At 64.7% G+C, this 24,822-nt stretch overlaps 3 protein-coding genes across 4 annotated transcripts in view; 1 reads left to right on the forward strand and 2 right to left on the reverse strand.

The window, feature by feature from the left end:
* Positions 1-632, reverse strand: part of MEGF6 (multiple EGF like domains 6) — a 68,081-nt gene extending 67,449 nt beyond the window's left edge. Inside the window, exon 1 of the mRNA XM_054720928.1 lies at positions 523-632. Within this exon, the coding sequence (XP_054576903.1) occupies positions 523-632 (110 nt within the window). The remainder of the gene's footprint in view (positions 1-522) is intronic.
* A 6,490-nt stretch (positions 633-7,122) lies between these two features.
* On the forward strand, positions 7,123-9,683 carry TPRG1L (tumor protein p63 regulated 1 like). The gene is made up of 5 exons (XM_008151715.3): positions 7,123-7,400; positions 7,488-7,579; positions 7,661-7,837; positions 8,440-8,593; positions 9,255-9,683. Exons 1-5 carry the CDS (start codon positions 7,209-7,211, stop codon positions 9,447-9,449), a joined length of 810 nt encoding a protein of 269 aa, XP_008149937.2. The 5' UTR covers positions 7,123-7,208; the 3' UTR covers positions 9,450-9,683.
* Positions 9,684-10,729: 1,046 nt separating this feature from the next.
* WRAP73 (WD repeat containing, antisense to TP73) lies at positions 10,730-24,213 on the reverse strand. 2 transcript variants are annotated; one of them, XM_054721641.1, is made up of 12 exons: positions 23,355-23,520; positions 20,241-20,393; positions 19,641-19,757; positions 16,209-16,281; positions 15,203-15,306; positions 14,474-14,664; positions 14,125-14,259; positions 13,957-14,034; positions 12,873-12,957; positions 11,872-11,997; positions 11,264-11,455; positions 10,730-11,087 (listed from the first exon to the last, which is right to left on the reverse strand). In XM_054721641.1, exons 1-12 carry the CDS (start codon positions 23,464-23,466, stop codon positions 10,945-10,947), a joined length of 1,509 nt encoding a protein of 502 aa, XP_054577616.1. In that variant the 5' UTR covers positions 23,467-23,520; the 3' UTR covers positions 10,730-10,944. The 2 variants fall into 2 exon arrangements, with proteins under 2 accessions (XP_054577616.1, XP_008150056.2); XM_008151834.3 differs by lacking the exon at positions 23,355-23,520 and adding an exon at positions 24,083-24,213 and having other exon boundaries at positions 10,733-11,087; positions 14,474-14,560.
* Between the last annotated feature and the right edge of the window lie 609 nt (positions 24,214-24,822).

Below are 24,822 nucleotides of genomic sequence, written 5' to 3' on the forward strand. Positions count from 1 at the left end.
CCCGGCGGCCGGCTCGGGATCGCCGGCTTCAGAGGGGCCGCCGGCCCGGACTCCTCTTTCAGCTTGAAGCCCGGCTCGCGGCGCCCTGACCCTCGCTTCCTGCCCGTCCCGGCGCCGGATTCCTGCCGGTCCCTCGGCCCCAGAGCGCACGTGTTTAACGCATAAACCGAGTCAGCGCGGCCCCGTCTGGGCGCAGCCGCCCCGGCCCGGCCGGCCCGGCCCCCGCCCCGGGAGACGGCGCTGGAAGGAAGTGGAAGCGGCTGCTTCCTCTCTGCCCCCTCCAAGCCGGGCTCCCGGGCGCACCCCGCCTGGCCGGGACCCAGATTCCCTCACCTCGGGGCATCCGCCTCAGCGCGCAACCCCCGGTGCAGAGGGAAGGCAGCGAGGAAGGCGGAGAGGCGGGGGAGGCCCCCCCCCCCCGCCCCGGAACCTCGTCTCACCTCCCCCTCCCCAGCTCCGGCCAAGAGCCCACCGCTCGGGGCCCCGGGACAAAGCCGCCCAGCACCCCCGTCCCCCACTCACATGCTGGGCTGCAGGCGGAGCAGGGCGCCCCCGGGCGCCACGGTGAGCAGCAGCGCCAGGGCCAGGGCCACCGCGCGTCGGGCCGCCCTCGCCTCCGGAAAAGCAGGCATCGCGCCCGCGGCCCCGCGCCGCGTCCCCCCTTCGGTCCCCGCTCACAGACGGCCGGGGCGAGCCCTCCGAGCCGCCTGCCCGTGCGCCATGGCCCAGCGGGGCGGGGGGGACAAGGGGCGCAGCCACAGGTGCCCGCGCCGGATCCGCGAGCCCGAGGTCGCTGCAGGTGCGGGGTTCGGGGTTCCGCCCGCGCCCGGGGCAGCGGAGACGTGCGCGCCGGGGGACACCCTGCGCAGTGAGCCCCGTGCGCGGCCGGCCCCGCGCGCTGCGAGCCGGCCCGCCCTCGCCCCGCCCCCCGGCTGGACCCCAGACCCGACCCCGCCCACAGCCGGTCCCACAGACCCTTCCAGACCTGCCCGCCCCGCCTGCGGCCACGCCCCCGGTGCGCCCGGGCCGCTGTGGCCCCGCCCCGGCCTCCCGCCCCGCCCACAGCCCGCTCGGGTCCTCCCGCCAGCCCCCGGCCCGGCCCGCGCTCCCCGGGCTCAAAGCCCCAGGTTCCGCGCGATCCAAGTGACCAACCCCGGTGGGGCACGCCCCTCGCCCGGGCAAGGCTGCTCTCCGCGGAACCCGGAGCCCAGACTCCGTCCTCGGGGCAGCCCTCAGCCCTCCTTCCCTCTGAAGTCCCAGGGGGAAGCGGCCTTGGTTCCTCCTGTCCCGGGTGCTCCGTGCCCCGTCACCCCTGGCACCCATCCCCGCGGTGGCCTGTGGCCTGGGTGGTGGGCGCCCTGCTCCCCAGGTGGCGCAGGCAGGACTCTCTGTCGTGGTTAATTCTCACCCGAGGATATTTTTCCGTTGATTTTTAGGGAGTGGGAGCGGGAGAGATGGAAACATCCACGTGAGAGACACATCCATAGGTTGTGTCCAGCACGCACCCTGACCAGGGCCGGGGAACCTGCAACCAAGATACTTGCCCTTGACCGGAATCGAACCCGGACCCTTCAGTCCCCTGGCCGACGCTCTATCCACTGAGCCAAATGAGCTAGAGCTCTTTTTAAGAAAATACTTTTTTATTGATTTCAGAGAGGAAGTGAGAAGGAGAAAGAGGTAAAAACATCAATGATGAGAGAGAATCTTGATTGGCTGCTTCCTGCACGCCCCCCACTGGGGATCGCCCTGACCTGAGTCCTGACCAGGAATCGAACCATGACCTCCCGGTTCATAGGTCGTCCTCAACACCCGAGCACCGCCTGCCGAGGCAGGGCTCCTTTAAACCGTTTGGGCTTGGAAATCACATGCTCCAGGGGGAGGACCAGGCGCCAACCTAACCCGCTGCCGGGAGGACAGGGAGTCCCGGGGCGGGACAGGCCCCTCGGAAGGTGCCCAGAGGGAGATGCAGTCTGGGGTTGGGCGCCCCATTAGTCACATGCAGTCGTGTGGAGCCCGAGCCACCCCTCCACACGCCCCCTCCGCCCGGCCCAGCACGGAGCGGGCACAGGGCAGCCTCACTCTCCTCCTCCACTCCAGCTGTCCACGTGACCTGCAGGCTCCAGAACCCCCACCCTCATACAGACTGGGGCCCTGGCTGGGCGGGACTTAGGAGGAGGACCCCAGCTGTCCAGAGGCAGCGGAGGTACAGTGCCCCCCACATCTGAGCCCTCCTCACTGCGGGGAAGCGTCAGGGAGCTGAGGTCAGGAGGGGACAACACCCCCAAGTCGCCGGCTTGTAAGCTGCAGATCGGGGGACTGAACACGGGTTTGGCCCTGGGGACCTTCACGCCACCCCCTGCTCTGCTGCCTCTGCATCTGAGACCCACTGCAGCTCCCACACTAACGCCGTGGGGGCGGGTGCCAACAAAGCGCCACGGCCGACAGTGGTTGGAGGCGGGTCTGACCTGGTGAGGGCTCTCCCTCCCAGGCTCCCGGACGGCAACCTTCCTGCTGTGCTCACCTGGCGGAGAGACAGACAGAGAGACGGACACAGACAGACAGCGCCTGGGTCTCTTCCTCCTCTTACCTGGCCCCAGCCCTGGAAGGTCAGGGCCCCACCCAATGACCTCATTTAACCTCAACCACCTCCTTAAAGGCCCTGTCCCCAAATACAGTCCCGTTGGGATTCGGGGCTTCAACACATGGATTTGGGGGGACACAGCTCCATCCACAGATGTCACTGTCCCTGACACCCCAGATGCAGGTTAGCATCCTGCCCGCTGGTGCTCCCAGGGCGACCCCGTGACCGCCCTGCTGGGTTCCGCTCCTCGGGCCCGGGCTGGGATCCCAGCGGCAGGCCGGCCCCCAGCAGGGCTCCAGGCGCTCCCTCCTGGGCTCCCGCCACCGCATCTTCCACGTCCTGCCCGGAGGTGGCTTCTCCGCATGCACCTGTCTCGTGTGGGACTCGCCCTGCTGTGTGCGCCGTGGCTCCAGCGCCTCCCGCCGGGCAGCCGCTGTGGCAGCTCTTCAACCGGACAAACCGCGTGGACCCGTCCGTGGGTAATTCCGCCGATTCTCGCTCCCGCCCCACGGGGTTTCTCGGCGGCTCTGACGGCGGGAGGAGAGGGTGTGCCCGCCATTTGGGAAGCTGACGGAGGACCGGCTGAGAGGGGCACAGGGGGCACCCCCATTGCGCTTCCTTCCCACCGATTACGCCGCTCATTCTCGCCCATCACCCGTCCAAATGGACGCTGGAGTCCCTGTGTCGGGTTCCTTCAAAGCTGCGCTGGGCTTCCGTTGCGATTGCGCTGAACACGCCCTCATCCTGGAGAAACGCCTCTTCCCAGGAGTCCAGGCATTGAGAAGGGCCAAGCCCGGGCGGGAAGCTGCTCTGGCCGGTGCCGCCCGAGCCGGGCGCACTGCCCGGGTGTGGGATGGAGGACTGGAAGCCTTCGCGTCCCCACCTGCACCCACCCGGCTTCCGTAGATCCAAGGCTTCAGACACCCTCGGAGTCAAGGCTGGAGCTCGGCGGGTGCTGGCCCGCCTCAGGTCTCAAGTCCCAGCCCCAATTCCCAGCCCGGAGCCTTTAGCCAAACTGTAGCAAGACGTCCCATTCCACCTTGGGATTCGCTGACTCGACTTACAAGGGACAGACGTGGTTCCGTTTGCGGGGTGTGGGATACCAGGTAGAAGGGTGCCAGCCAGTAAGGACACCTCACTGAAAATGGAGGTGAGAGGCCAGGAGGGTCCTCACCCACCACCGCTCTATGCCAACTACACACCCACAGGAAGACAGACACAGCTGGCATTCCCAACCGGACGTGTCGCTACTACCCCAGCAGGAGGAAGATTTTCTCCTGGCCCAGCAACAAGCTCAGCCAATGAGAAGCACCGGCACCCTGAACTCTCACGTTCCTCGAAAGCAGCCCTCCCCACCTCCTCTTTCTCGGTGAAGTAGCATTCCTGCCCTTTGCCTGCTGGACTTGCCTATAGTTTTTGCTCTGGTGTGCTTGACCCGAATAGCAATTCTCTGCTATTCCTGAATAAACCCAATTTTGCAGGTAAAAATAACTGGCTGATGTATTTTTATGGCCAACATTACGCACCCCACTCAGGCCAGGTAGGGAGCCCTGAGCAGCAGGTGCCACACGAGGAGGCCAGAAGTTCACGGTGGCCTGGCCTGCTGCCGCCACACCGCTCCCACCCCCTCCTCCCCCCCACGCTGTGGCCTGCCTGCCTGGGCCGGAAGGAGGCCCGCTGGCCTGCCTGCTGCAGCGCCCAGGTGGCCCCTCAGGGATCAGAGTCGGCGGTTTGGAGCTCACGCAGGCAGGTGTGCGGAGGGAACACGTTTCCCTTCACGTCTGGCAAAGCGCCGCCCGAGCGAGTGTGGAGGCATTTTTAAAAGACACCGCTGTCCCGTGTTTTCGTCTCGCCCGCCGCTGGAAAGAATAGCAATGGCCCGGGCCCAGGGAACTCCTACGGGGGGAGGGGGCCACACGCCAGCGTGGCGGGTCGTTTCCAAAGCCTCCTGCTTTCCCCGAGCCCCTGCGGCTGCTCCGCCCTGAGGTCCTGCTCTAACCCCCCTCCACCCCCCCGGAGCCGGAGAGGGGGTCCCACAGCCCCCCACATCTGCCTGAGCTGACGCCGCGGGCCATGCTAACCTAGTCTCATCTGGATTTTCACTCCTGACCCGCGGGCAGGCGAGTTCATTTACGAGGCGTTTCAGGCCGGGGCCTCGCATGCAGAGCGGTCCGTCTGCTCTGCCCCCATAGCCGGGAGCCTCGGCCGGCTTCCACCGACGGCCCAGACGGCCCGCAGGAGGGGACCGCGTGGCCAGCGTCGTCCTGGCTGAGACACCGCGGGAGGAGGGGAGCCTCTGATGCAATCCTGACACTCTCCAGCCCCCTGGGTCCCCGGAGGAGGGAGAGGCTGCCCGCGATGCAGCTTCTCTGGAAGGCGAGCTCCGCCCACAGACCCCGCACACGGAGTGACCTTCCGGCTGCACGTGAACCGCCAGACGGAGCCGCCGCCTGCACCCGGGCAGCCGAGCTCCCCAGCACCCGGCGCCCAGCAGCTCCGAGGTCTCACCTAGGGCTCCTGTTTGGCGGCAGCGCGCCCACGGCCCGCTTCCACCAGAGACAGGTGTCAGAGGTGCCCCCCCCCCATACTGTGAAATGCTGACACCTGGGAGTTGAGAGAGCACCCCTCCCGCTGAGCCGCCCTCCCGATGGTCCGGACTTCACCCCGCACTGAGGTTCACCCAGCGCTGCCCGGGGCTCCGCCCGCGTGGACGACGCTGCCACCTGCCGGCCGGAGTGGGAACAGCATTTCCAAAGCCCAGGACAGAAGCACCAAAAAAGACAGGCGCCCCCGGCGGAGTGGGGTGCGGCCCGTTTGGTGGGGATCATCCTGAGCGCTGAGAGGTGCTGGTTGGGCTCCCGGTCAGGGCGCAGGCTGGGCCCCGTGGCAGGGCGTGAGACTGTTTCCTCGGGTCAGAGGGGGTCACACTGCCGCCCTGCGCTGGGAGCAGAGACCACATTTGCAGCACAGCTGGCACGGAGATGGCTCTGCGTGTGGGCCAGGCAGAGCGCAGAGCGCGTCACAGGCACGAACTCATTGAACCCCCCAGCACCCGTTGGTAGAAACTAGTATTAACCCCACGCACCAGGAAAGGAGACGGAGGCCGGGGAGCTTGTGTCCAAGTCCATGGGCAGAAGTGGAGCCGCCCGGGTGCAAGCCCGGCCAGCAGCTTCCGCATGCACACGCCCAGTGCTGTCGCTGGAGCGTCCCGGGCTCCGCTCCGAGCTCCTCCGTAGAGCGGGGAGACTCAGGAGAGGGTGAGCGGGCACCTCCAGCCCCATCGGCTCCGGAGCCCGATCCTGGCCCGCCCCACACGGACTGGGCCTGGCAGGGTCCGCCAGGCACGCACCGGTTCACAGGGCCGCAGCTGTCCCCACGCCACCTCGGCAGGTGGGAGGGCTAGACCCACGCTGTTACCTGTATCTGCGCACTCGCTCAGCACTCTTTAAGGGCTTTTTATTGGGGGGCAAAGCACCAAAAATATTCAGGATCTGTGGCATTTCAGTGCCCCGTCTGTCAATGCTGACATCCAAGCAGGGGAGTGTGTGGCTGTCCAGGACCTGCGGTGGGGAGGGAGGCTCCAGGAGCAGAAGGCTGGGAGGGCCCTTGAACTGTGCACAAACCCCATGGGCATCCGCGTCTGCACAAACTTTGGGGACTTTGCTCATCAGTCGGGCTGTGCCAGCCGCGGCCTGGGCGGTCACCAGAACCACCCACGCCGCGTCCTCGGCTGCAGCCTCACTCCGGTGCGCCCACACCCCGGCGGCATGGGAAGGACCAGGCAAGTGCTGTAAGCGCCGAGCGCCGCCCCTGCGCAAGGAGAGTCCCAGGGCCTTTCCTAACGAACAGCGCGCGGTCCGGACTGCACCCCGCACTGAGTTCACCCAGCGCAGCCCGCCTGCAGGCAGCAGGTGATACAGGAAAGAGCAGCGGACGGAGCAGTCGTGCTGAATGGCGGCGTCCTCGGAGGGTCTGGAGACGGGTGTTGCAGGATGGACGCGGGCGATGGGGCTCGGGCGGCGGCAGACGCCCGCAGGGGCAGCGGGGTGAGAGCCACAGGCGCGCGCACAGCCCTCGGGGCGGGCAGGGACGGCGCAGAGAGCGACCCCTGGCGGCAGAGCAGGGGCCGTCCAGTGTCTCCCCACCCGCCCCACCCGCCGGGAGGGAATCCCCGCCCGCCCAGGCTGCGTGACCTCGGCCGCGGGGCGGCTCCTCGGCCGGAGGTCGGGGCCGGGTCCTGGGATCTCCGCACGAGGGCGTCCGTTTACTGCGAAGGGGCCTTGGCCTCCCGGCGCCCCGCCCCGTCTCCCTGGCAACTGGCCTTGACCTCGCCCTTACCCCCCCCCCCACTCGTAAACAGGAAGTTGGTGTGCGCTTCCTGCGCGCGAGGGGCGGGAGCGATTGTGAGCAGCGGCGGGCCGAGCCAATCGCGGAAGACGGATGGCGAAGAGCCAATCGCGGGGACCGGAGGGTGCGGAGCCCGAGGCGGGGCTTGCGAGGCGGAGCCAATCGCGGGGACCGGAGGGCGGGGCGAGGCAGGCCGGCTGGGCGGAGGGCGGACGGGCGGCGGCGGCGTCCGGATCGGGTCCTGATCGGGCCCTGGTCCGGGTGGGCGGCGGGCGCGGCGATGCTGCAGCTGCGAGACTCGGTGGACTCGGCGGGCACGAGCCCCACGGCGGTGCTGGCGACCGGCGAGGAGGTCGGGGCGGGCGGCGCGGGCGGGGGGCGGCCGGACACGCCGCTGCGGCAGACGCTGTGGCCGCTCAGCGTCCACGATCCCACGCGCCGCGCCCGCGTCAAGGAGTACTTCGTGTTCCGGGTGAGGCTGGGCCGGGCCGGGCCGGGGGGGCGGGGGGCGGAGAGGGGGCCGGGCCGAGGGTGACCCCCGCCCTGTGCCTGCGCGCAGCCCGGCACCATCGAGCAGGCGGTGGACGAGATCCGCGTGGTGGTCCGGCCGGTGGAGGACGGCGACATCCAGGGGGTGTGGCTGCTGACCGAGTAAGCGGGGCGCCGGGTGGGGCGGGCCGGCAGCGCCCGAGCGGGGGCCGCGGGGTGACGGCCGGCGCGTGCCCGCCGCAGGGTGGATCACTGGAACAACGAGAAGGAGCGGCTGGTGCTCGTCACCGACCAGTCGCTGCTCGTCTGCAAGTACGACTTCATCGCGCTGCGGTGCCAGCAGGTGGTGCGCATCGCCCTGGGCGCCGTGGACACCATCTCCTGCGGGCGGTTCCAGTTCCCCCCGAAATCGCTCAACAAGTAAGTGCCCCGGGGGCCCGGCCCCTGCGCGCAGAGCCCAGTCTCAGTGGAAACCATGCCTTCTGGGCCGCCCGCGGCTCTAAAAGGGGTTCTGGCACCAAAACAGCTGCTGGGCTGGGGGAGTGCGTTTTCCTCCGAAAGGAGCACGCGGGTCCGCCTGCCCTGCCCGCTCAGAGGCAGCAGTACCTGCGTTAACCGGAGCTGATCCTCATGCTGGCGCGGTTTCCTAGAACATGAGCCACCAGGCAGGAGTCTGGGCCACCGAGTTACCACTGGGTGCGAGGCTCCCAAGGCGAGGTCTGGAGGGCGCTCAGGCGTTAACCAGGCGCCGGGCGTCAGGTAGAAGGACCTACAGTCACGGAGGTGTCACCGCGCAGTCAGCCCCCCTATATAGTGCCATGGCCTGCCACACGGTAGTCATTAACCCACACACTCAGTTTCTCAGAAAGCACGGACAGTTACTTAGGTGAAGGTAGGTGCAGACACGAGTGCCTCGTGACCGGCCAGCCCCGTGTGAAACGGCTCCTCTCTGGAGGCCGCTTACTCCCGAGGCCACGGACCGGCTTGTTAACGTCACACCGGATGGTGGTTCTCACCCGCAGGCGAGAAGGCCTGGGCGTTCGGATTCAATGGGACAAGCAGAGCCGCGCCTCCTTCATACACAGGTGGAACCCCTGGTCCACCAACATGCCCTACGCCACGTTCGTGGAGCATCCGATGGCCGGTGCGGACGAGAAGACGGCCTCTCTGTGCCAAGTAAGAGCCCGGGCCGCAGTGCCGCCACGGGGGGGCGGGGGGGGGGGTTCTAGGCCGGCACTGCCCGTTGTGGCGGCCGCACGTGGCTGCTGAGCACTGAGGAGTGGGTAGCAAGACAGGAAACACGCTCTTCGTGTTCAGTAACGTTGGCTGACGTAGGGTTCAGTAGCCCCATGTGACTGGCAGCCACCGGTCACCCCCACTTCATAAGGTAGCCCTTGTGGCCGTGACTGTCTTGGAAAAGGGCCCAGAGGGCTTTGGGGCAGCCAGGCAGGCTGCGTGCTCACCACAGGAGGCCCGGGCAGGTGGCCCACTAGCCCGCCTGCACCCGGCCTGCCTCCTGGCCTGGTGGTGGTGAGGCTTGGTAGCTGGCTTGGTGGTGGTGAGGGTTGGTAGCTGGCTTGGTGGTGGTGAGGGTTGGTAGCTCGCTGTGGCTAAGCCACTCAGGCCTGTGGAGAGCGAGGCTCCGGGACTGGCTGTCGGCCAGCACAGAGCACAGCTGTGATCCGAGCTTCCAGAGCCCACGGAGCAGGCAAGCAGGGGGCCGGGGGCCGGGAGGGGGGGGGGCGCGGGAGGGGGAGCTGGGCAGGCACAGACCAGGGGCCGGGGCGGCGGCTTCCTTTCCTGGCTCACTCTCATCAGCTGTTTTCTCTCTTTCAAGTTGGAGAGCTTCAAGTCTCTGCTGATCCAGGCTGTCAAAAAAGCCCAAAAAGAGAGTCCGCTGCCGGGACAGGCCACCAGCGTGCTGGTCCTGGAGCAGCCGCTCCTCATCGAGACCTACGTGGGGCTGATGTCCTTCATCAACAACGAGGCCAAGCTGGGCTACTCCATGACCAGAGGCAAGATCGGCTTCTAGGGCTGCAGCGGCCTCCGAGAGCCGGCGGCCGATCGGCGCGGCCTGGGGCCAGCTCGCCCTGTGGGCCAGGTCCTTCCCTGTCCGGGTCTGAGTGGGTTATGACAGTCACGTGACTTGTATCCTTGAGGTGGGTGTGGACACGTGGTCACACACTAGACGGGCGCGGACTGCACGCAGCTGTCCCTGCTGGCCGCTGCCACCTCTGGGAGCTTCCTTTGGGCCTCTCCATCCCCCGCCCGCTAATAAACGTCCTGTGGTTGCACGAGCGTCCGCGGCCGAGCTGGGCAGCGTCACCCCGGGGGCACCTCACACCAGTGCCTGCGTCACAAGTGCGTTTACACTGTGTCCAGCTTGGGACTCGGGCACGTGGCCCACGTCTTAAAGCTGAAGACAGAGCGGCCAGCAGCCTGCCTGCCAGCCCCCTGGCGGACAGCTGTGCGAGCGGGTGTCTGAGGGGAAGCTAACCTGCACCTTTCCCGCCCGGGAGCTGCGGTCTCTGCAGGCCGCCCGCGGGGACAGCTGCTGCGCTCCAGGTTTGCGTTGTCACGTTCGTGTCTGAAAAGGGAGTCGCTTCGTTTGCTTTTAAAGAAAGCGCTTTACTAAGGACCCGTGTTCTCACGAAGCAGCTCCCTGCAGACACAGGCTTCGCCAGGGCCGCGCCTCCTCGCGCCCAGGGAGCCCGCAGGCCGGCGCGCCGCTTGGACTGGACCTTTGCTGGTGAGCGCGTACAGCGCTGGGTCGCGGTCCCTCCTCACTTGCAGCGCTGGCGGCTGGACTGGTGGACGGACCCGGACGCAGCGCCTCGCTGGGCAGGCTGCCTGCACGGCCGGCCCCACTCTGCTTCCAGGTAGTAAAGGCATTTAGAACCGACTGGGTGGTGGTCCTTTTCTGAGGTTATCGAAACCAGTGCAACAACCGAGACGGCCCCTCTCCCGTGAGTGCATTTCGAGGCCCAAACTGCTGCTGTCCCCGCGTGGGAGCGGCCCCTGGCTGGCAGGGTGACGAGGGCTCTCGGGTGCTCCTCCCCTGGCGGCCTGGCAGATGCACCTGCACCAGCTGCCAGCGTGTTCAGGGCCACGGCCAGGGTGGAAACTCCCCACGGGACCCACTCAGCAGGTGGGACTGACCTTGACCGCCCGCCCGCCCGCCTTGGGGCGCTCCCTCCTGCACCCCAGAGACAGTGACAGCGGGAGCTCGGAGCCAGCACCGCTGTCCGTCTCGGGGACCGGCTGCTGGGGGCTCAGTGCTTCTCCCGACACGGAACCTAGAACTCTCCTGTGACCAAGCCCTCCGAGAAAACCAGCGTCAGCCTTTATGAATTAGCAAACATTTAAATTACAAAAACTACAGCTTCACACCATACATATTTACAAGAACGCCTCGCTGTGGGAAAGTACACGCAAACTGGCCGCGGACCACGGGGCCCGAGAGCTGCCCCGAGCGCGCTTCCCACGCGGCACCGCGTCTGCTTCCCTCCCCACAGCCGCCACTCGTCCTACGTGTGGGCGCCCAGCTGCCTGAGGGCGCCGTCAGCCTCGTCCTCCGTCTCCAGGAAGCACAGGCAGAAGTGGTCCTTGCTGAGCAGGGCCAGCGAGGCCCCCGTGACGTGCCAGCACAGAGAGAGGACCTGGAAGTCCCCTGGAGGGGACATGTGGCCGAGGGTTAGAGCGGGAGGCCAGGCCCCAGGGGAGCAGGCCGCAGCCTGTGGGGGCAGGGATGGGGCAGGGACCCAGCTGGAGCCCAACACAAACCGCCTCAGCCCGGTGGGGCCTCTCTCCAGAGCTCAGAGCCTCGGGCCCCCGGAGTCGGCTCACCTTCCCCGGGCACCTGCACGGACACGCAGCCCGCCGGCGACCACAGGTACACCTTGCTGCCTCCCGAGCAGATGGCCAGCCGGGGCTGCTGCGGGTCCCACTGGAAGGAGCGCACGGGCCCCAGCTGCTCCAGCACCACAAACAGCCGCAGCTTCTGCATGTCCCAGACCCACACGGCGTTCGGGACGTTGTCTGAGGGGAGACGGACAGGTCCACGGTCAAACGCGCCCCCAGCTGCCTGCTTCAGCCCCCCCGGCCTTGACATGGGCCCTGACGGGATGTGGATGTGGGGCCCTGGTCTCCACACCGGCCCCAGGGGGGCCTCCAGTCACTCCCTTGGGCTGACCAGCCACAGGGGCATGTGTGGGTGGGTTAAAAGCCCTTCTTAGAGGAAGAGGCCAGGGATGTAGTGGGGCCTGGGTCCCTGTTCGCCAAGGACGGAGCGCGTGCAGGGAGGCGCACTGGGCAGAGGGGCAGCGCAGCCTGCTCCCGAGCCTCTGGGGAGGAACCCCGTTTCAGCAGCACGTGGGGAGGATGCCTTGGGCGGGCCTGGCCCGGCCCCACGGGGCACAGTGAGCGGGCACAGACAGCGTGGGCGCAGCGCTCACCGTTCCTCGTGGCCAGGAAGTAGCTGTCGGGACTGAAGGCCAGCGCGCCGACGCCGATCTTGGGGTTTGCTCGGTCGGCAGCGGGCTTCAGCGTCTGCAGGGACACCGGCCCCGTGGCGATCTCATCTAGAACACGAGAGCCGCCTCAGCACGGCGCTGCACGCCGGAGACGCCGCAGGGCCCGCGATCCTGCCCGTCACGGCAGAGCTCGGACCCCGGCTGCTCGGTTTAAATAGAGGAAGAGGTTACGCAACCTTGAAAGCATCAGTCAAAGCGTGATGGACAAGGGCCCGGCGGGCGCCGGCGTGAGGTCCTGGGAAGCACCGGCCCCAGCGTGGGCCCTGGCGTTTCCTGCTCCTCCCGGTCCCTCCCAGTCCCTCTGCCTCAGCCGCTGCTGTCTCCTCCCCCGCCCCCTCGTCCCTCAACACCTCGCTTTAGACTTTTCAGATGAGAAAAGGCGTGTGGGACACACAGTTTAGGGAAATGACAATACGATGTGCTATTTTAGGTTCATGTCAATTCAGGGTCACCCACTGTGACTAACGCCCCCGTGGGAGTGCCCAGGATGTGTGGGTGGGGAAAACCTGTGCCTCGCCTAAAAGCTGCTGAAAAGATCGTGGAAAGAGGAAGACAAGACCAGAAGCGCGAGATGGCGATGGGGCGTGGGCAGCGCGCTGCGTGCCCGGCCGCCCATCAGCGCTCCCCGAGCCCGGGGCTGCGTTCTGGGCTCCACTTAAAGCGTGTCTGTCTGATGCCAGGTCACAGAGGAGACCCAGGCCCGCAGCCAGGACGCGGAGCAGCCCGCCAGCCCTTCCAGGGAGTTCCACTCCCATTGGAACAAGGCCCTGGGCCCTCAAATCGACTCCAGGGCTGACGTCCGTCAACAAAATCCACGCCCCCTGGGAAGGACCCCGGCTGGGCTGGGAGGTGCCGGGACAGGAGGCGGGGCCTCTGACAAGTAGGGGACAGGGAGCCCCTTTCCACAAAGAGGAGAGGCTCACACTTGCTCTCGGCGGCCCTGGGTGGCGGGCAGGCGGGCCGGCCCAGCGCCCCCCGCGGGCTCTTCTCCGCTTCCTTGTACACCACCTGCAAGACAGGGACGGTGTGCTGCCGCTGCAGGGCAGGACGGGGCGCTGCTCCCTCCTGGGGCTCTGTGTGGGCCCCGAAAGCCCCCTAAGCACGAAGGTCTGGCCCTGGCTGGTGTGGCTCAGTGGATAGAGCGTCGGCCTGTGGACTGGAAGGTCCCAGGTTCGATTCCAGCCAAGGGCACATGCCTGGGTTGTGGGCTCGACACCCAGTAGGGGGCGTGCAGGAGGCAGCCGATCAATGGTTTTCTCATCATTGATGTTTCTATCTCTCTCCCTCTCCCTTCCTCTCTGAAATCAATAAAATATATATTTTAAAAATTACATTAAAAGAAAAAGAACGAAGGTCTGATGGGGGCAGCCCCACATCCCCTTGGCCAGTTAGCCAGCGTGAGCACCTCCCGGGCAGTGACAGGCTTGGAGGGACCCGTGACCTGGCCGACAGGCAGCAGCGATCCACCGGCACAGCCCTGCTCCCTCCCATCTTCACTGAACCTCCGGCTCCGACCCCCGCTCAGGTCCTCACCACACCTGCCCTCTTACTGAGGTCCCCATCTGCGGGCAAGGAACTCCCCAGACCGGGCTCTGTGTTCCCACTGCCCCCACCCCACCTCAGGATCTTGGCACTGCCCGCCCCGCTGCCTGGCACGCTCCTCCCCATCCTGCACCACGTCCCCGGTGTCTGTCCTGTCCCTCGGTGGCAGCGTCCCGCCCACCCTGGGAGACACCAGCTCTCCCAGCCCTCACCCTCCAATGGCAGGGCTCGACGGCTCTGTGTGGCGGGCAGGAGGCCGGACAGGCGGGAACAGATCAGAGATGAGCCATTTGGGGGGAACGCAGGGCAAGGCACCGCCGGGCGCCCAGGAGGAGCGTGGGCAGGAAACCAGGCCCTGGCAGCGAGCCTGTGGGTTGTCCCGCCTCTGGCCGCATGATGGAGCTCCTGCATCGCAGCATCACCGCCCTCCCAGCGCCGCTCCCATGGAGACGGGCGCCAGCTTACCACTCGCGGGTCACTGATGGCCGCGGGGTGCCCAAACTCGGTGAGCATCTTCCAGGTCACGTGATTGAGGATGCGCACCTGAGGGAGGCCCACATATGAGACGCGCTGCGTGGGGACACCCGCCACCCGGGCCGTCCTGGGGCTCCCCACAGCGGGCGCCCTGCCCACCTTCCCGTCGTAGCTCCCGACTGCCAGGAACTGACTGCTGGGGCTCCAGGCCACCGACTTGATGCCCAGGGACCACTCGTACGCGCAGAACGCGGCCAGCAGCCGGCCGTCCAGCGAGTAGAGCAGGACCTTGTACTGCAGGCGAGAGGGGCGCCCGTTAGCTGAGCGCCCACTGAGCCGGCGGGCACAACTGGACAGGCGGGAGGCGAGGGCGCGCAGGGCACACAGGGACGGGCGGCCGCCGGGGGAGGTGGTAACCAGACAAAGCGGTGAGGCTGGTGGACGGGATCGGCTGTCAACAGCACGGCAGCCGAGGAGGCTGCGGACGAACACGCACAGCGCCTCCTACCTCCAGGCAGGTGTCCCACGCCGCCAGCACGCAGCCGTTGGGGGCCCACTCGATGCCGGCGAGGTCCTGGGTGTCCGTGTCGAAGTGCTGCCACGGGAAGGGGAGAAGCAGGTCACGTCGGAACAGACGGTCGGAAGGGACGTGTGCTTGTCGTGTAGCCGATGTTGCTAGCGTGTCCCGTGCGCACTTTCCTGAGACAGCAACGGGCGGGAAGGCTACCACGTGTCCTTCCCGGTTGTCACGCGCCCGAGTGTCCGGAGGTTTGGGGGCGCGGCCTGGGGGCGCGGCCTGGCCGCCCGGCAGGCACTGCCGGCTTCTGGTGCGGCTGCCACCTATGCACGGCTCCCCCGCCCACTCCTCTGCCGAGGCCTCCCTGAGCTCTGAGGGCGTTCCAGAGGGTTCTGTGCCCAGCCTGCCTGTCTCCCGCCTGCGGCCGGGAGCACCTCTGAGCCCGGGCCCTGGGGAGGCCGAGTCGGGTTCAGCCCACACAGCCTGACGAGGCGACACGTGCCACGGAACTGGCCGGAAGGGGAAGGGCTCCCGTTGGCCGGCAATCCACTCGGCGCCCAGCCCGCTCCGTCCCCACCACGGCTCACAGGCGCTTCTCCCGTGGGCGCTCCGTGGAGCCGCAGGCGGCACGCGCCCTCGGGGACGGGAAGTCCCGTTCCCCAGGACCCCGCAGGCCCGCCCAGGCGGCGAGGGCGAGGTCCCGCAGGGAGGAGCGCTCACCCGCAGCAGCTGCCAGTCGCTGCAGACGAAGATGCTGACGTAGTCCTTGCAGTCCCGCCTCTCGGCCAAGGCCAGGTAGCGGCCGTCCCGGGAGAAGGCGATTCCTGCCGGAGAGGAAAGGGCTGAACGGGTGGTTCTCAAGGCAGAAGGGGGCGCAGCCCAGGCAGACACGCCAACGCGGGGCGAGGGCAGTGCGGAGCCCGTGGAGACGAGGCAGCCTGCCCGCCGCCCCGGGACTGTCCTGTCCTCAGTGCTCTCAGCCGTGGGCGTCAGCCTGTCCCTCCGCTTCTGCTGTCGCTCCGGAACCCAACCCTTTGGGAGAAGGAGCTTCGAGACAAGACTCTGGAAACGTTACACGGCATTTCCCTGGGAGGCGCCGACAGCGCCCAGGTCACACTTCCTGCGGCCTGAGCCGGAGGGCCGTCTCCGCGCAGGAAATGCTCACGCGGCCTGGGGAGACACCCACGTTCAAACCGGAAGTAAATGACCAGCGGACAGCGGCCCTCGTTCCAGTGTGAGCTCCCAGCGGCCCAGGCCACAGAGCAGAGGAGAACCACTCGTCATGCCACGCCTCCCGCTGATCACGTGGCGGACACGTCACTGTAGTTGCGTTGAGCGGGACGCCCACCCAGCCTCGGGGCCCACCCACATCTCAGCACGGGGGCGTCTGCCCCCCCCTCCCCGATGGCCAGCGGATGCCCGCCACTCAGCCCTCCTCTGGGATGTCCAGCGGGGGCAGGTCACCATGTCCCTGGACAGAGACCACAGAGTCAACAGAAGACCGAGATCCCGGGTTCAGAATTCGAGGTGTGAAGTGGGGCCCCTCAGCCCTGAGACGGGAAGGGAGGCCACGGACCGCCTCGCCTCTGACGCCCTTAAGCAGGCCTCCTCGTCCTGGGGCGGCTGAAGGGGTGCTTCTCTCGGGAGGCGCGGGGAACACCTATCACAGCCTGAGGGGGACATTTCCCGCCATCAAGAGCGAAGGACCCGTGCTCCGCGCACTCACCCTGCTGACAGGCCTTCGGGTACTTGATGTACGAGACGGACTTTGTGCACAAGGACCAGACGGTGATCCGCAGCTGTGGGGGAGGAGGGGCACACGTTACCTTTTCAGAACGAGCGTCTGAGCCCTGGGGAGCGGCACTGAGCCGAGCCAGGCCGCAGAGGGCACTGTCTCCGGGGCAGGCTCGCCCCCGCCCTCTCCCCCTCCCCCACCCTCGGTGGGCACCACGCTCACCTCCCACTGCCCTACAGCCAACGCTCTCCAGTTTCCACTTTGAACAATGTCATGTGAGTGACAGCGTGAAATGAACACACAAATGCCTAACGTTCACGCAGGGCAGGGCAGTGTCTGCGTGGCGGCTGGCGTAGTCACACACGTCGCTGGTCTGAGGAGGCCGTGTCCCGAAACCGCTGACGCGCTGCTTCTGCCCAGGGTCCCCGCCCCGCCCGCCCTCACCGGCAGGTGCAGGACCGAGAACCGTGGGTGGGGCAGGCCCCTGTGCTTAGGAGGACGAACTTGGGTCGGGTCAAGAGCCATGGCCTTTCCCTCAAACCCAGCGCATCTGCATCCGACACCGAGGCTCTCTCAGCCCCTCCCCGCCCACCCCCCCCTGGGGCCTGAAAGCAGTCACCCCGACCAGCACTGCTCCCTTCACTTTCTAGAAAGGCTCTCCCTGCCCTCCCGTCTGCTGGGAGAGCTGAGCCGCAGCCGCAGCTGCCTGCCAGGTGCACAGAGACGGCCACGGCGGCCCCCAGCTGGGCCGGGCCGAGTGAACAGAGTTCTGACTACACAAACCACAAAAGGAAAAGGACCGTGTGCCGGCCGGTGTGGCTCAGTGGTCAAGCATCGACCTATGAACCAGGAGATGGTGGTTCGATTCCTGGTCGGGGCACAGGCCCAAGATGTGGGCTCGATCCCCAGTGTGGGGCGTGCAAGAGGCAGGCGATCCATGATTCTCTCTCACTGATGTTTCTATCTGTGCCTCCCTCTCCCTTCCTCTCTGACATCAATAAAAAATATATATATATGTGCCGTTGTAACCACATGACCGAGGCACATGTGTAAACTGTTGTGTGTGAGTGCATGTGAGTGTGTGTGTGAATGCACATGTGTGTGAGTGCACATGTGTGTGACTGCGTGTGAGTGTGTGTGTGTGTGTGTGCATGTGTCTAAAAACAAGACGGGAAAGCACTCACCTCGCCGACAGGCGGGCGATCGCTCTGCACCTGCCACCCGCCGCCTCCCGCTGCCTCCCACCGCCAGGCAACCCCCAGGCCACATCTAGACTCCACACAGGTCGTCAGAGACACAACAGACTCCTGGCCACGGGGGTCCCAACACCTCAAATGCTCGGCTAAGGTAGGACGGCAAGTGAAGTGGGGGGTTTCCCACAAGGAATGCAGGGACCAGTCATGCCTTCCACATGGGTGGGTCTCAGAAACACGGAGGGGGGGAGCCAGGACCTCGGACAGAGAACAAAGTCACGCAAACGGACCTGAAACAGGTCCAAACCCACAGTGCAGCGTCGACACACACACACACAACCACACACACTCACACATACACAACCACACGTATCGGCACACAGATACACACACTCACACACATACAACCACACACATGGCAGTTACACACACACACACTGACACATACAATCACACACATGGGCACACAGATACATACTCCCACACTACAATTACATGTATGGCACACACACACACACACGCACGCACGCACGACCCTCACGGAGAGCGAGGACTGAGTCAGGACATGCGCAGCCGGGAGCACTGGCTGGGGAGGCGCTGGCTCTGGGCCCGCCTTCCAGCCCAGACGGGACGGAGCGCACGGCGCCTGTGTCACTGCTCCCTGAGGCCTGTCCGAGGGCAGATCCCCTCCTCACGCTGCCCTCGGGGGGCGCCCCCTGCCGCTGGAGGCGGACCCCGGCCCAGGGAGCTGCGCGCGAGGCCTGTGCCCGCGGCTACACGCAGAGCTCCAGGATCGTGTCTGAAAACCCCGGCCCAGCACCTCTGACGTGTCAGCGTGCTCCCTGCCTCACCCTGTCCGCCTGCCCGTCTGGGCGATGCGGCTGTAACTGGCGAGTCAGTAACAACAGGACAGGGGCAGAGGGTCGTTCCGGCGGGGCGCCAGGACACTGCAGGTCAGCGCCCCGCAGGGAGCCGCCGGTGCCCTCCCTGCAGACGGCGGGGCGAGGGCCTGGACGGGGACTAGCCGCCTGCCCGGGAAAGCTGGGCGATGCGGGGAAGGCACCTGCTCGTCAGTCACGGCTGGAGCAGGTCACGGGCCAGACGGCGTGGCGACTGAGGGCGGGGAACCGGGGACATTTAACCCGAGCAGAGGCGTGCGCGCCCTCGCTCCTGGCGCCTCCCGACGCTGCGCTGAGGGACTGCAGCGGCTCCTGCTGCCGGGACCGCGGCCACCGGACGGAGCGGGACAGCGGCTGTGCCTGCAGCTACACCTCTCCCCGGCCTGCAGTGGGACTTGGGGTGTAATTCCCCACAAATAAAAACCACTCACCCTCCGGGCGAGTCTCAGGAAACTCTTCCTCACGGTATCGCAAGGACCCACCCAGCACCCAGTGGGGAAGGGGCGCCCCGATTTCCCTGACATCACAGCAGCAGGCCCCAGGTGCCAGGGTCCGACTGACAAACCCGCGGCCACAGCTGCCTGCAGCAGGTCCCTCCGCCGACCCTCACAGCTGGACAGAGTCCACCAGAGCGGCCCTGAGAAAGCCCGGTGAACCCCGAGGGTCGCTGGGAATCAGGGTGCCCGCCCACATGCGTGCTGTCAGCTTGGCCGAGCCTGGAGCCAGCCGCCACGCCGCCCAGCAGCCCTGCCCGCCGACCGCACCCTGGGGTCAGGCCCACAGGCCGGGGCCTAAGTGCCGCCTCAGAAAAGCGCAGGAGCGGGATCGGCGCACGTTTCCGTCTCCAAAATGCATGCAGACCCGGGCACCTGGCACAGGCCGGTCCCCTCACTGACGCACCTGGAGAGGGAGGCCCCCCGAGCTCCCGGGTTTACTCAGGCCGCACTCAGCCCCGGCTCCCCCCCCACCCCCCGGGCAGAACCGCGAACGGGGTGTTCGAAGAACAAACCAACGATGCGGTCACCGACACCCCCAGGTCAGACCCCCATCGGAAACAGGAAATCAGCTTACACTGCAGCCCATTCTCTACTGTTCAGTTCCAGGAACTGTTCACAGCCTTACAGTGTGACTTAGGTTTTCTTTTTAAAAATGTGTTCATTTTCCTTTAAAACTGGGCAAGGAGATTAAATATCACCACTTAGGGGCTGGCCGTGCTCTGACGACTGACATAAATAACCCCCAAAGGCCCCGAGCTCACACCCGAGCGCTCGGGGCTCGGGCTCAGGGCAGGAGGCACGCTGCGGGGGCGGGGCGGGGAGGGGGGCACTCACGTGGAACTCGGTGGTGTTGAGGATGTGGCGCCCGTCGGGGCTCCAGCAGGAGGCCACCAGCCCCGCGGAGCCCTCGTCGATCCTGCAATGCCACTCGGGCTGCTCCAGCGACCACACCTGTCCCGGAGAGACGCGGTCGCAAACCCACCGGGCGGCACGTGGCCTAAACCCACTGCAGAGTCACGACACGGGGCGCTGCCCCACCCTCTCCACGCTGGGCCAGTCCCCACCCTTGGGGGGAGCGGGCTCGTTAACGCCTCCCTGGCTAAGCTCAGTGCTTCCCAAACACCCGCGTCCCGGCTGCTGGCCCTGGTCCTGCCCTGGTCCGCGCGGCTCCAGGTGGAGTATTTCCGTGCGGGGAGGGGCGGGGAGGGGCGGGGTCAATGGGAAAAACAGCAGACAAAGGGACATCTGCAATCCTTCCAGCAATAAAGGTAAATCTTCAAAAAAGAATCCTGAAGGGTTTCCCATGTCGGAAGGACTGAACTATGAGAGAGCACCCCGTTTTCCCAGGGAGCGGCTCTGAGCGCCTTGTTCTCAGGCCAGAGGGCGGAGGGCGAGGGTCCGAAGGGCTCACCCGGGACGGCGCCGGCCGCGTACCTGCACCAGCCCCCGCTTGTACATGGCGCACAGGATGAAGAGGGAGTCGGCCGACCACTCGACGTGCTGGACCTGGTCCAGGCAGGTGTACAGCTGGAGGATCTGAAGGCTGCGCACCTCGCGGACCACCAGGCGGTACTGCACGCAGGAGGCCTAGGCACGGGAAAGAGGCGCTGACGCCCTGCGCTCCGGGGGGGCTCCGCAGAGGCCGCGCCCGCGTGGGGGAGCCCTGCGGCCTCTCTCATCCCGGACATGTTTTCTATCTAGAAGGTTCCATGTTTACCACCAAGTACACGGCCCATTCTGAAAATGAGTCAATAAAAAGATAGAGTTGAAATATACAAACCAGATGTTAAAACGGTTATATTTCAGCATAAAGTATTATTTTAACACTCTCTACTGAAGTAATCACCTGCTCCTTTCCTATTTTTTTAATAATATACATATTTTTTATTGATTTCAGAGAGGAAGGGAGGGGGAGATAGAAACATCAATGATGACAGAGAATCATTGAACAGCTGCCTCCTGCACGCTCCACACTGGGGATCGAGCCCGCATCCAGGCATGTGCCCTGACCGGAATCGAACCTGGGACCCTTCAGTCCGCAGGCTGGTGCTCTCTCCACTGAGCCACACCGGCCAGGGCTTGCCTGCTCCTTTCTTATCGGCACCACAGAACTAGGCGCGAGGAGGAAACGCACCGGAGAAGGCTCTGCCGTGAGCTGCACCTCGCCTGCTGGTCACTTGCAGACGTCTATAGGGCGCGCAGGGTCCGGGGCTCACAGAAATGACAGCTCCCTCTGTCCTGAGCCTAAGTCTGAGCCGCACCAACAGAAAGTCAATATATGTGTTCTAGATTCTGCAAATGTCAGGGCACTTCATAAATGCCCGTTCACCTACCGTGAGCCAATAGGAACTATACCCCGCCTGCCCCCAGGTCCCGGCACAGTGCTCCTGGGACCCCTGTAACTTCCTGGGTGACAGGGGCCTCTTCTGTTCTATCAGGGGACTCGGGGGGAGGGGGCCTCCTGATGGCCCCTGGATAGGGCTGGTCACAGGAGAGCCCAGGCCATCAGCGGTTTGGGATTTCAGCCCCATACCCCATTCCCTTGGGAGGGAGAAGGGCTGCAAGTGGAGTGAGAGACCAGACCTTCGGGGGGGACAACACACCACGCGGGGAGGGTGGCACCCCGACCCACGGGGACAGAGCTCCTGCACCGGGCCCCTCCCCACCTCGCCCTCTGCCTCCTCAGCGGGCTGGCCTGTCCCTCACCACAGGAGCTGGTGAGGAAGTCAGTGTTCCCGAGTCCTGTGCGTGCTGTAGCGAATGAACCAAACCCGAGGAAGGGGTGGTGGGAACCTCCCCCTGCGGCCGAGTCAGACAGAAGCTGTGGGTCACCTGCCACACGCCTGTGGCTGAAGCGGCAGTCTCGTGGGACCGAGCCCTGCACCCTGGGGTCTGAGGCTGCCTCCAGGGAGACAGGGCAGAACTGGGGTGAATGGCAGGACGGCCGGCTGGTGTCACAGAATTGCTTGGTGAGGAAAGCCCACACGTCTGGGGACCAGAAACGATGCGATGTGGGTCGTCGTGGCAACAGTAAGGAGCGCACTGACTCCTCGTACAGCCTATGAAAATGCGCACGTCCATCCTCTTCCCGACAGGCTCCACGGCCGTGTCAGCAGCCATGGCCGAGCAAATGATTCCTGAGAGCACACTGCTGACTGTACAGTGTAAAAGTCAGGAACCCACTTCTAACTGTTCGTTACTTCACTTTTGCACTTACCAAGGTCAAACTAGGTAACTGGTTTGTGTTTTATGAACACCCATTAGGAAAAGAAAGCCACGGGAGTTTTCCGTAAAGAAGGGAGGAGGAGGGCTGTCGCAGATTAGACAGTACGTGTCACAGTGTCCACGTTCCCACACGGCGGCTTTGAATACTGTGTCAGTTACAATGACTTCCCTAGGAGGTGGAACATTTGTACCAAATCTTGGAAAAAATAGTATCGATTCTGTTGCAAGATATTAAAAATGGCAACATGGACCTAACCTTCTCTAGTATTTAAGATAGAGGGTTGTTTTTTTTTTAAGATTTTTAAATGGGTTTTTATTTCTTTTTAGAGAGGAAGGGAGAGGAGAGAGAGAGAGAAACATCGATATGAGAGAGGAACATCGATCGCTGCCTCCTGCACACCCCTAAGGGGAATCCAGCCCAAAACCCAGGCATGTGCCCCGACCGGGAATCGAACAGCAACATTTTGGTGCACGGGACCACACCCGACCCACTGACCCACACTGGCCAGGGCTAAGGTAGAGTCTGAAGAACAGATTCCACCAGCATGACTATTAAGTGTCTCACAATACTTGACCAGAGTGTAAAAATCAAAGGAGTAGCAAAATTAAGCAAGGAAATATAATTTCCCTCTTTAAAACTCACTAGAATTTCCATAAATGATTTTAAAAAAACCAAAAACTAATTTGTGGAGATAGGGAGGCACTTTGAAAAAGGTACCCAGGTCTCTGGAGTGCCATTTAAGCTAAAGAACATGTGGCATGTTGTGGCTGAACGCTACTGTGTATGACTGAATAAAACTCCATAAAGAAGGCAACGGGGAATGTCTTCAGAGACCCGGACACGAATAAGAGGAAGATTAGAGACAGCTCCAACCGGGAGAGAACCACGAGGTGCCCATCAACAGAGGACCAATGGAACTAAAAACACTTTTTAGACGGCACGACTCTTTCTCTTAAAGGCTTTCCAATGACAACTACCTCCCAGCCCCACCTGACACCCCCCCCCCACCCCCCCGATTCTGAGGTCACACACTGGTCTCACTGGCATCTTTCAAAACCTGAGCTGCTGGGCGCGCAAGAGACGTGGCCGGGAAGTTGTGAGGTAGATGTTCTGGTAAAAGGGAAGTGTGCGGAAGGCATCGGAATTCCGACTTAGGGACGACTTAGGGGGCATCGAAGGCGGCGCCCTGATTATTCCTTGACCTTTCCAAATGAGTCTGTGCCGTGCAGACCCCGGGCGTTGACTGGAATCCTTATGCTTAACCCCTGGATGCCTTGCCTAGAGGACAATATAAACACGCGTGTCCTCCTAAGATCACTCACCCTGCTGACTGGATCTAAAGATAGAAATTCCGATGAAGGCCTGAGGAGGAGGCACTGGAGGCGGCTCTGGCCCTCTCCCCACAGTCAAACTGTGTCTGAGTGATCCGTTCATCCGTGGTTCGGGGGCCGCTGGTCAGCCCCGGCCCTAAGCTTCATGCACGGGACCGCTCAGTGATCTGGGCACCTCTCTGCACCCCGGATGAACGGCTCCCGGCCCAGCAGTGCAGGAGCTCCCGGCACCTGGACACGCGATGCTAGTTAGCGGCACCACTGACGCGGCAGACGGTGGAACCAGCAAAGGGGGCTGCGAAGGCTGTCCGGAGCCGCTGCCCACGGCCCCCTTACAGAAGGCAGAACTGTGCGTCTGCTCTTTTGTGGCAAAATCACCGCCAGCAGCCGCCGTCCGCCGCGCCCTCCGTGTGTGAAGGAAGCAGGCTGCTATCTGCCGGGGCAGGTGGGCACCCCGGGGCGGGAGGCGGGCACCTGCCCAGGTCCCCGGCCCAGAGCCACCCCCGTCTGGGTCCCCGGCCCAGAGCCACCGCCAGGTTACCGGTCTGCGGCACGTGACCAGGCCCTGCGCCCAGGCCACCGGTCCGGGTCCCCTGCCCGCATCCCGGCCCTGCCGACCCCCCAGCCGCCTGGACCCCGGGCCCCGCGGCCGCCTCCGCTCCCCTACCCGGGGTCCCCACGGAGGGCCCGACCTCGGCCCAGGCCCTGCGGCCGCTCACCAGGTACTTGCCGTCCGGGGAGAACTTGCAGAGCTGGTTGGAGAGCTTGAACACCTCCGAGAAGTTCATGGCGAACCCGCCCGCCGCGCCGGAGCCCGCGCTGCAGAGCCCTCGGAGTCCGCCGCAACCGCCAGCCCGCGCCCGGAAGTGACGGAGAGCGGGAAGCGCGCCACAGCCTATCAGGGCCCGGGCACCCCGCGGGGCATTGTGGGGCTTGTAGTTCGCTCTCCCGGCGCCTCCACGCTTCTTGCGACCCGGGATTTCGGCGGTGCCTCCCTCCAGCCAGGGCTGCCAAATAAAACGCAGGACACGCGCTTACATTTGAATTCCGGATAAAGAACGAATCGTTTTTAGTAAAATATGTTCCCAAATACTTCATGGGATATATACTAAAAAATTACCCGCTTATCTGAAATTTACATTTAACGGGCGTTTTATGTTCTGAGTATTTAGATTTATATCTGTATTTATACTTTCACGTAAATACGTTTATGCGTAAATATACTTATATTTAAACATGTATTGTATGCTAATCTATAATAGTGTGTGTGCATATGTTTTGTACATGGTGCATAAACTTTCGTTTTTCTTTGTTTTGATTGTTTTTTGCTAAATCGGGCTCCCCGCCTGCAGCGAGGCCCCCCGCTTCGCAACGAGCCCCCCACACACACACACTCGCGCTCTGGTGCAGCTCAGATCCGGGGTGAACGAATTTGACGCCTACTCCGCAAGGAGAGCGA

This window comes from Eptesicus fuscus, chromosome 9, assembly GCF_027574615.1.
Source record: "Eptesicus fuscus isolate TK198812 chromosome 9, DD_ASM_mEF_20220401, whole genome shotgun sequence".
In the NCBI taxonomy this organism is placed as follows: domain Eukaryota; kingdom Metazoa; phylum Chordata; class Mammalia; order Chiroptera; family Vespertilionidae; genus Eptesicus; species Eptesicus fuscus.

Coding starts and splice junctions, on each gene's coding strand:
- WRAP73 (XM_054721641.1), bottom strand. CDS start 23,466: ATGAACGGATCACTCAGACACAGTTTGACTGTGGGGAGAGGGCCAGAG. Junction 20,394..23,354: donor CTTTAGATCCAGTCAGCAGG/GTGAGTGATCTT, acceptor TCCCGTGCCTAG/GCCTCCTGCGTGCAGTACCG. Junction 11,456..11,871: donor CTTCCTGGCCACGAGGAACG/GTGAGCGCTGCG, acceptor GTCTCCCCTCAG/ACAACGTCCCGAACGCCGTG.
- TPRG1L (XM_008151715.3), top strand. CDS start 7,209: ATGCTGCAGCTGCGAGACTCGGTGGACTCGGCGGGCACGAGCCCCACG. Junction 7,580..7,660: donor GGGGTGTGGCTGCTGACCGA/GTAAGCGGGGCG, acceptor TGCCCGCCGCAG/GGTGGATCACTGGAACAACG. Junction 7,838..8,439: donor CCCCCGAAATCGCTCAACAA/GTAAGTGCCCCG, acceptor TCTCACCCGCAG/GCGAGAAGGCCTGGGCGTTC.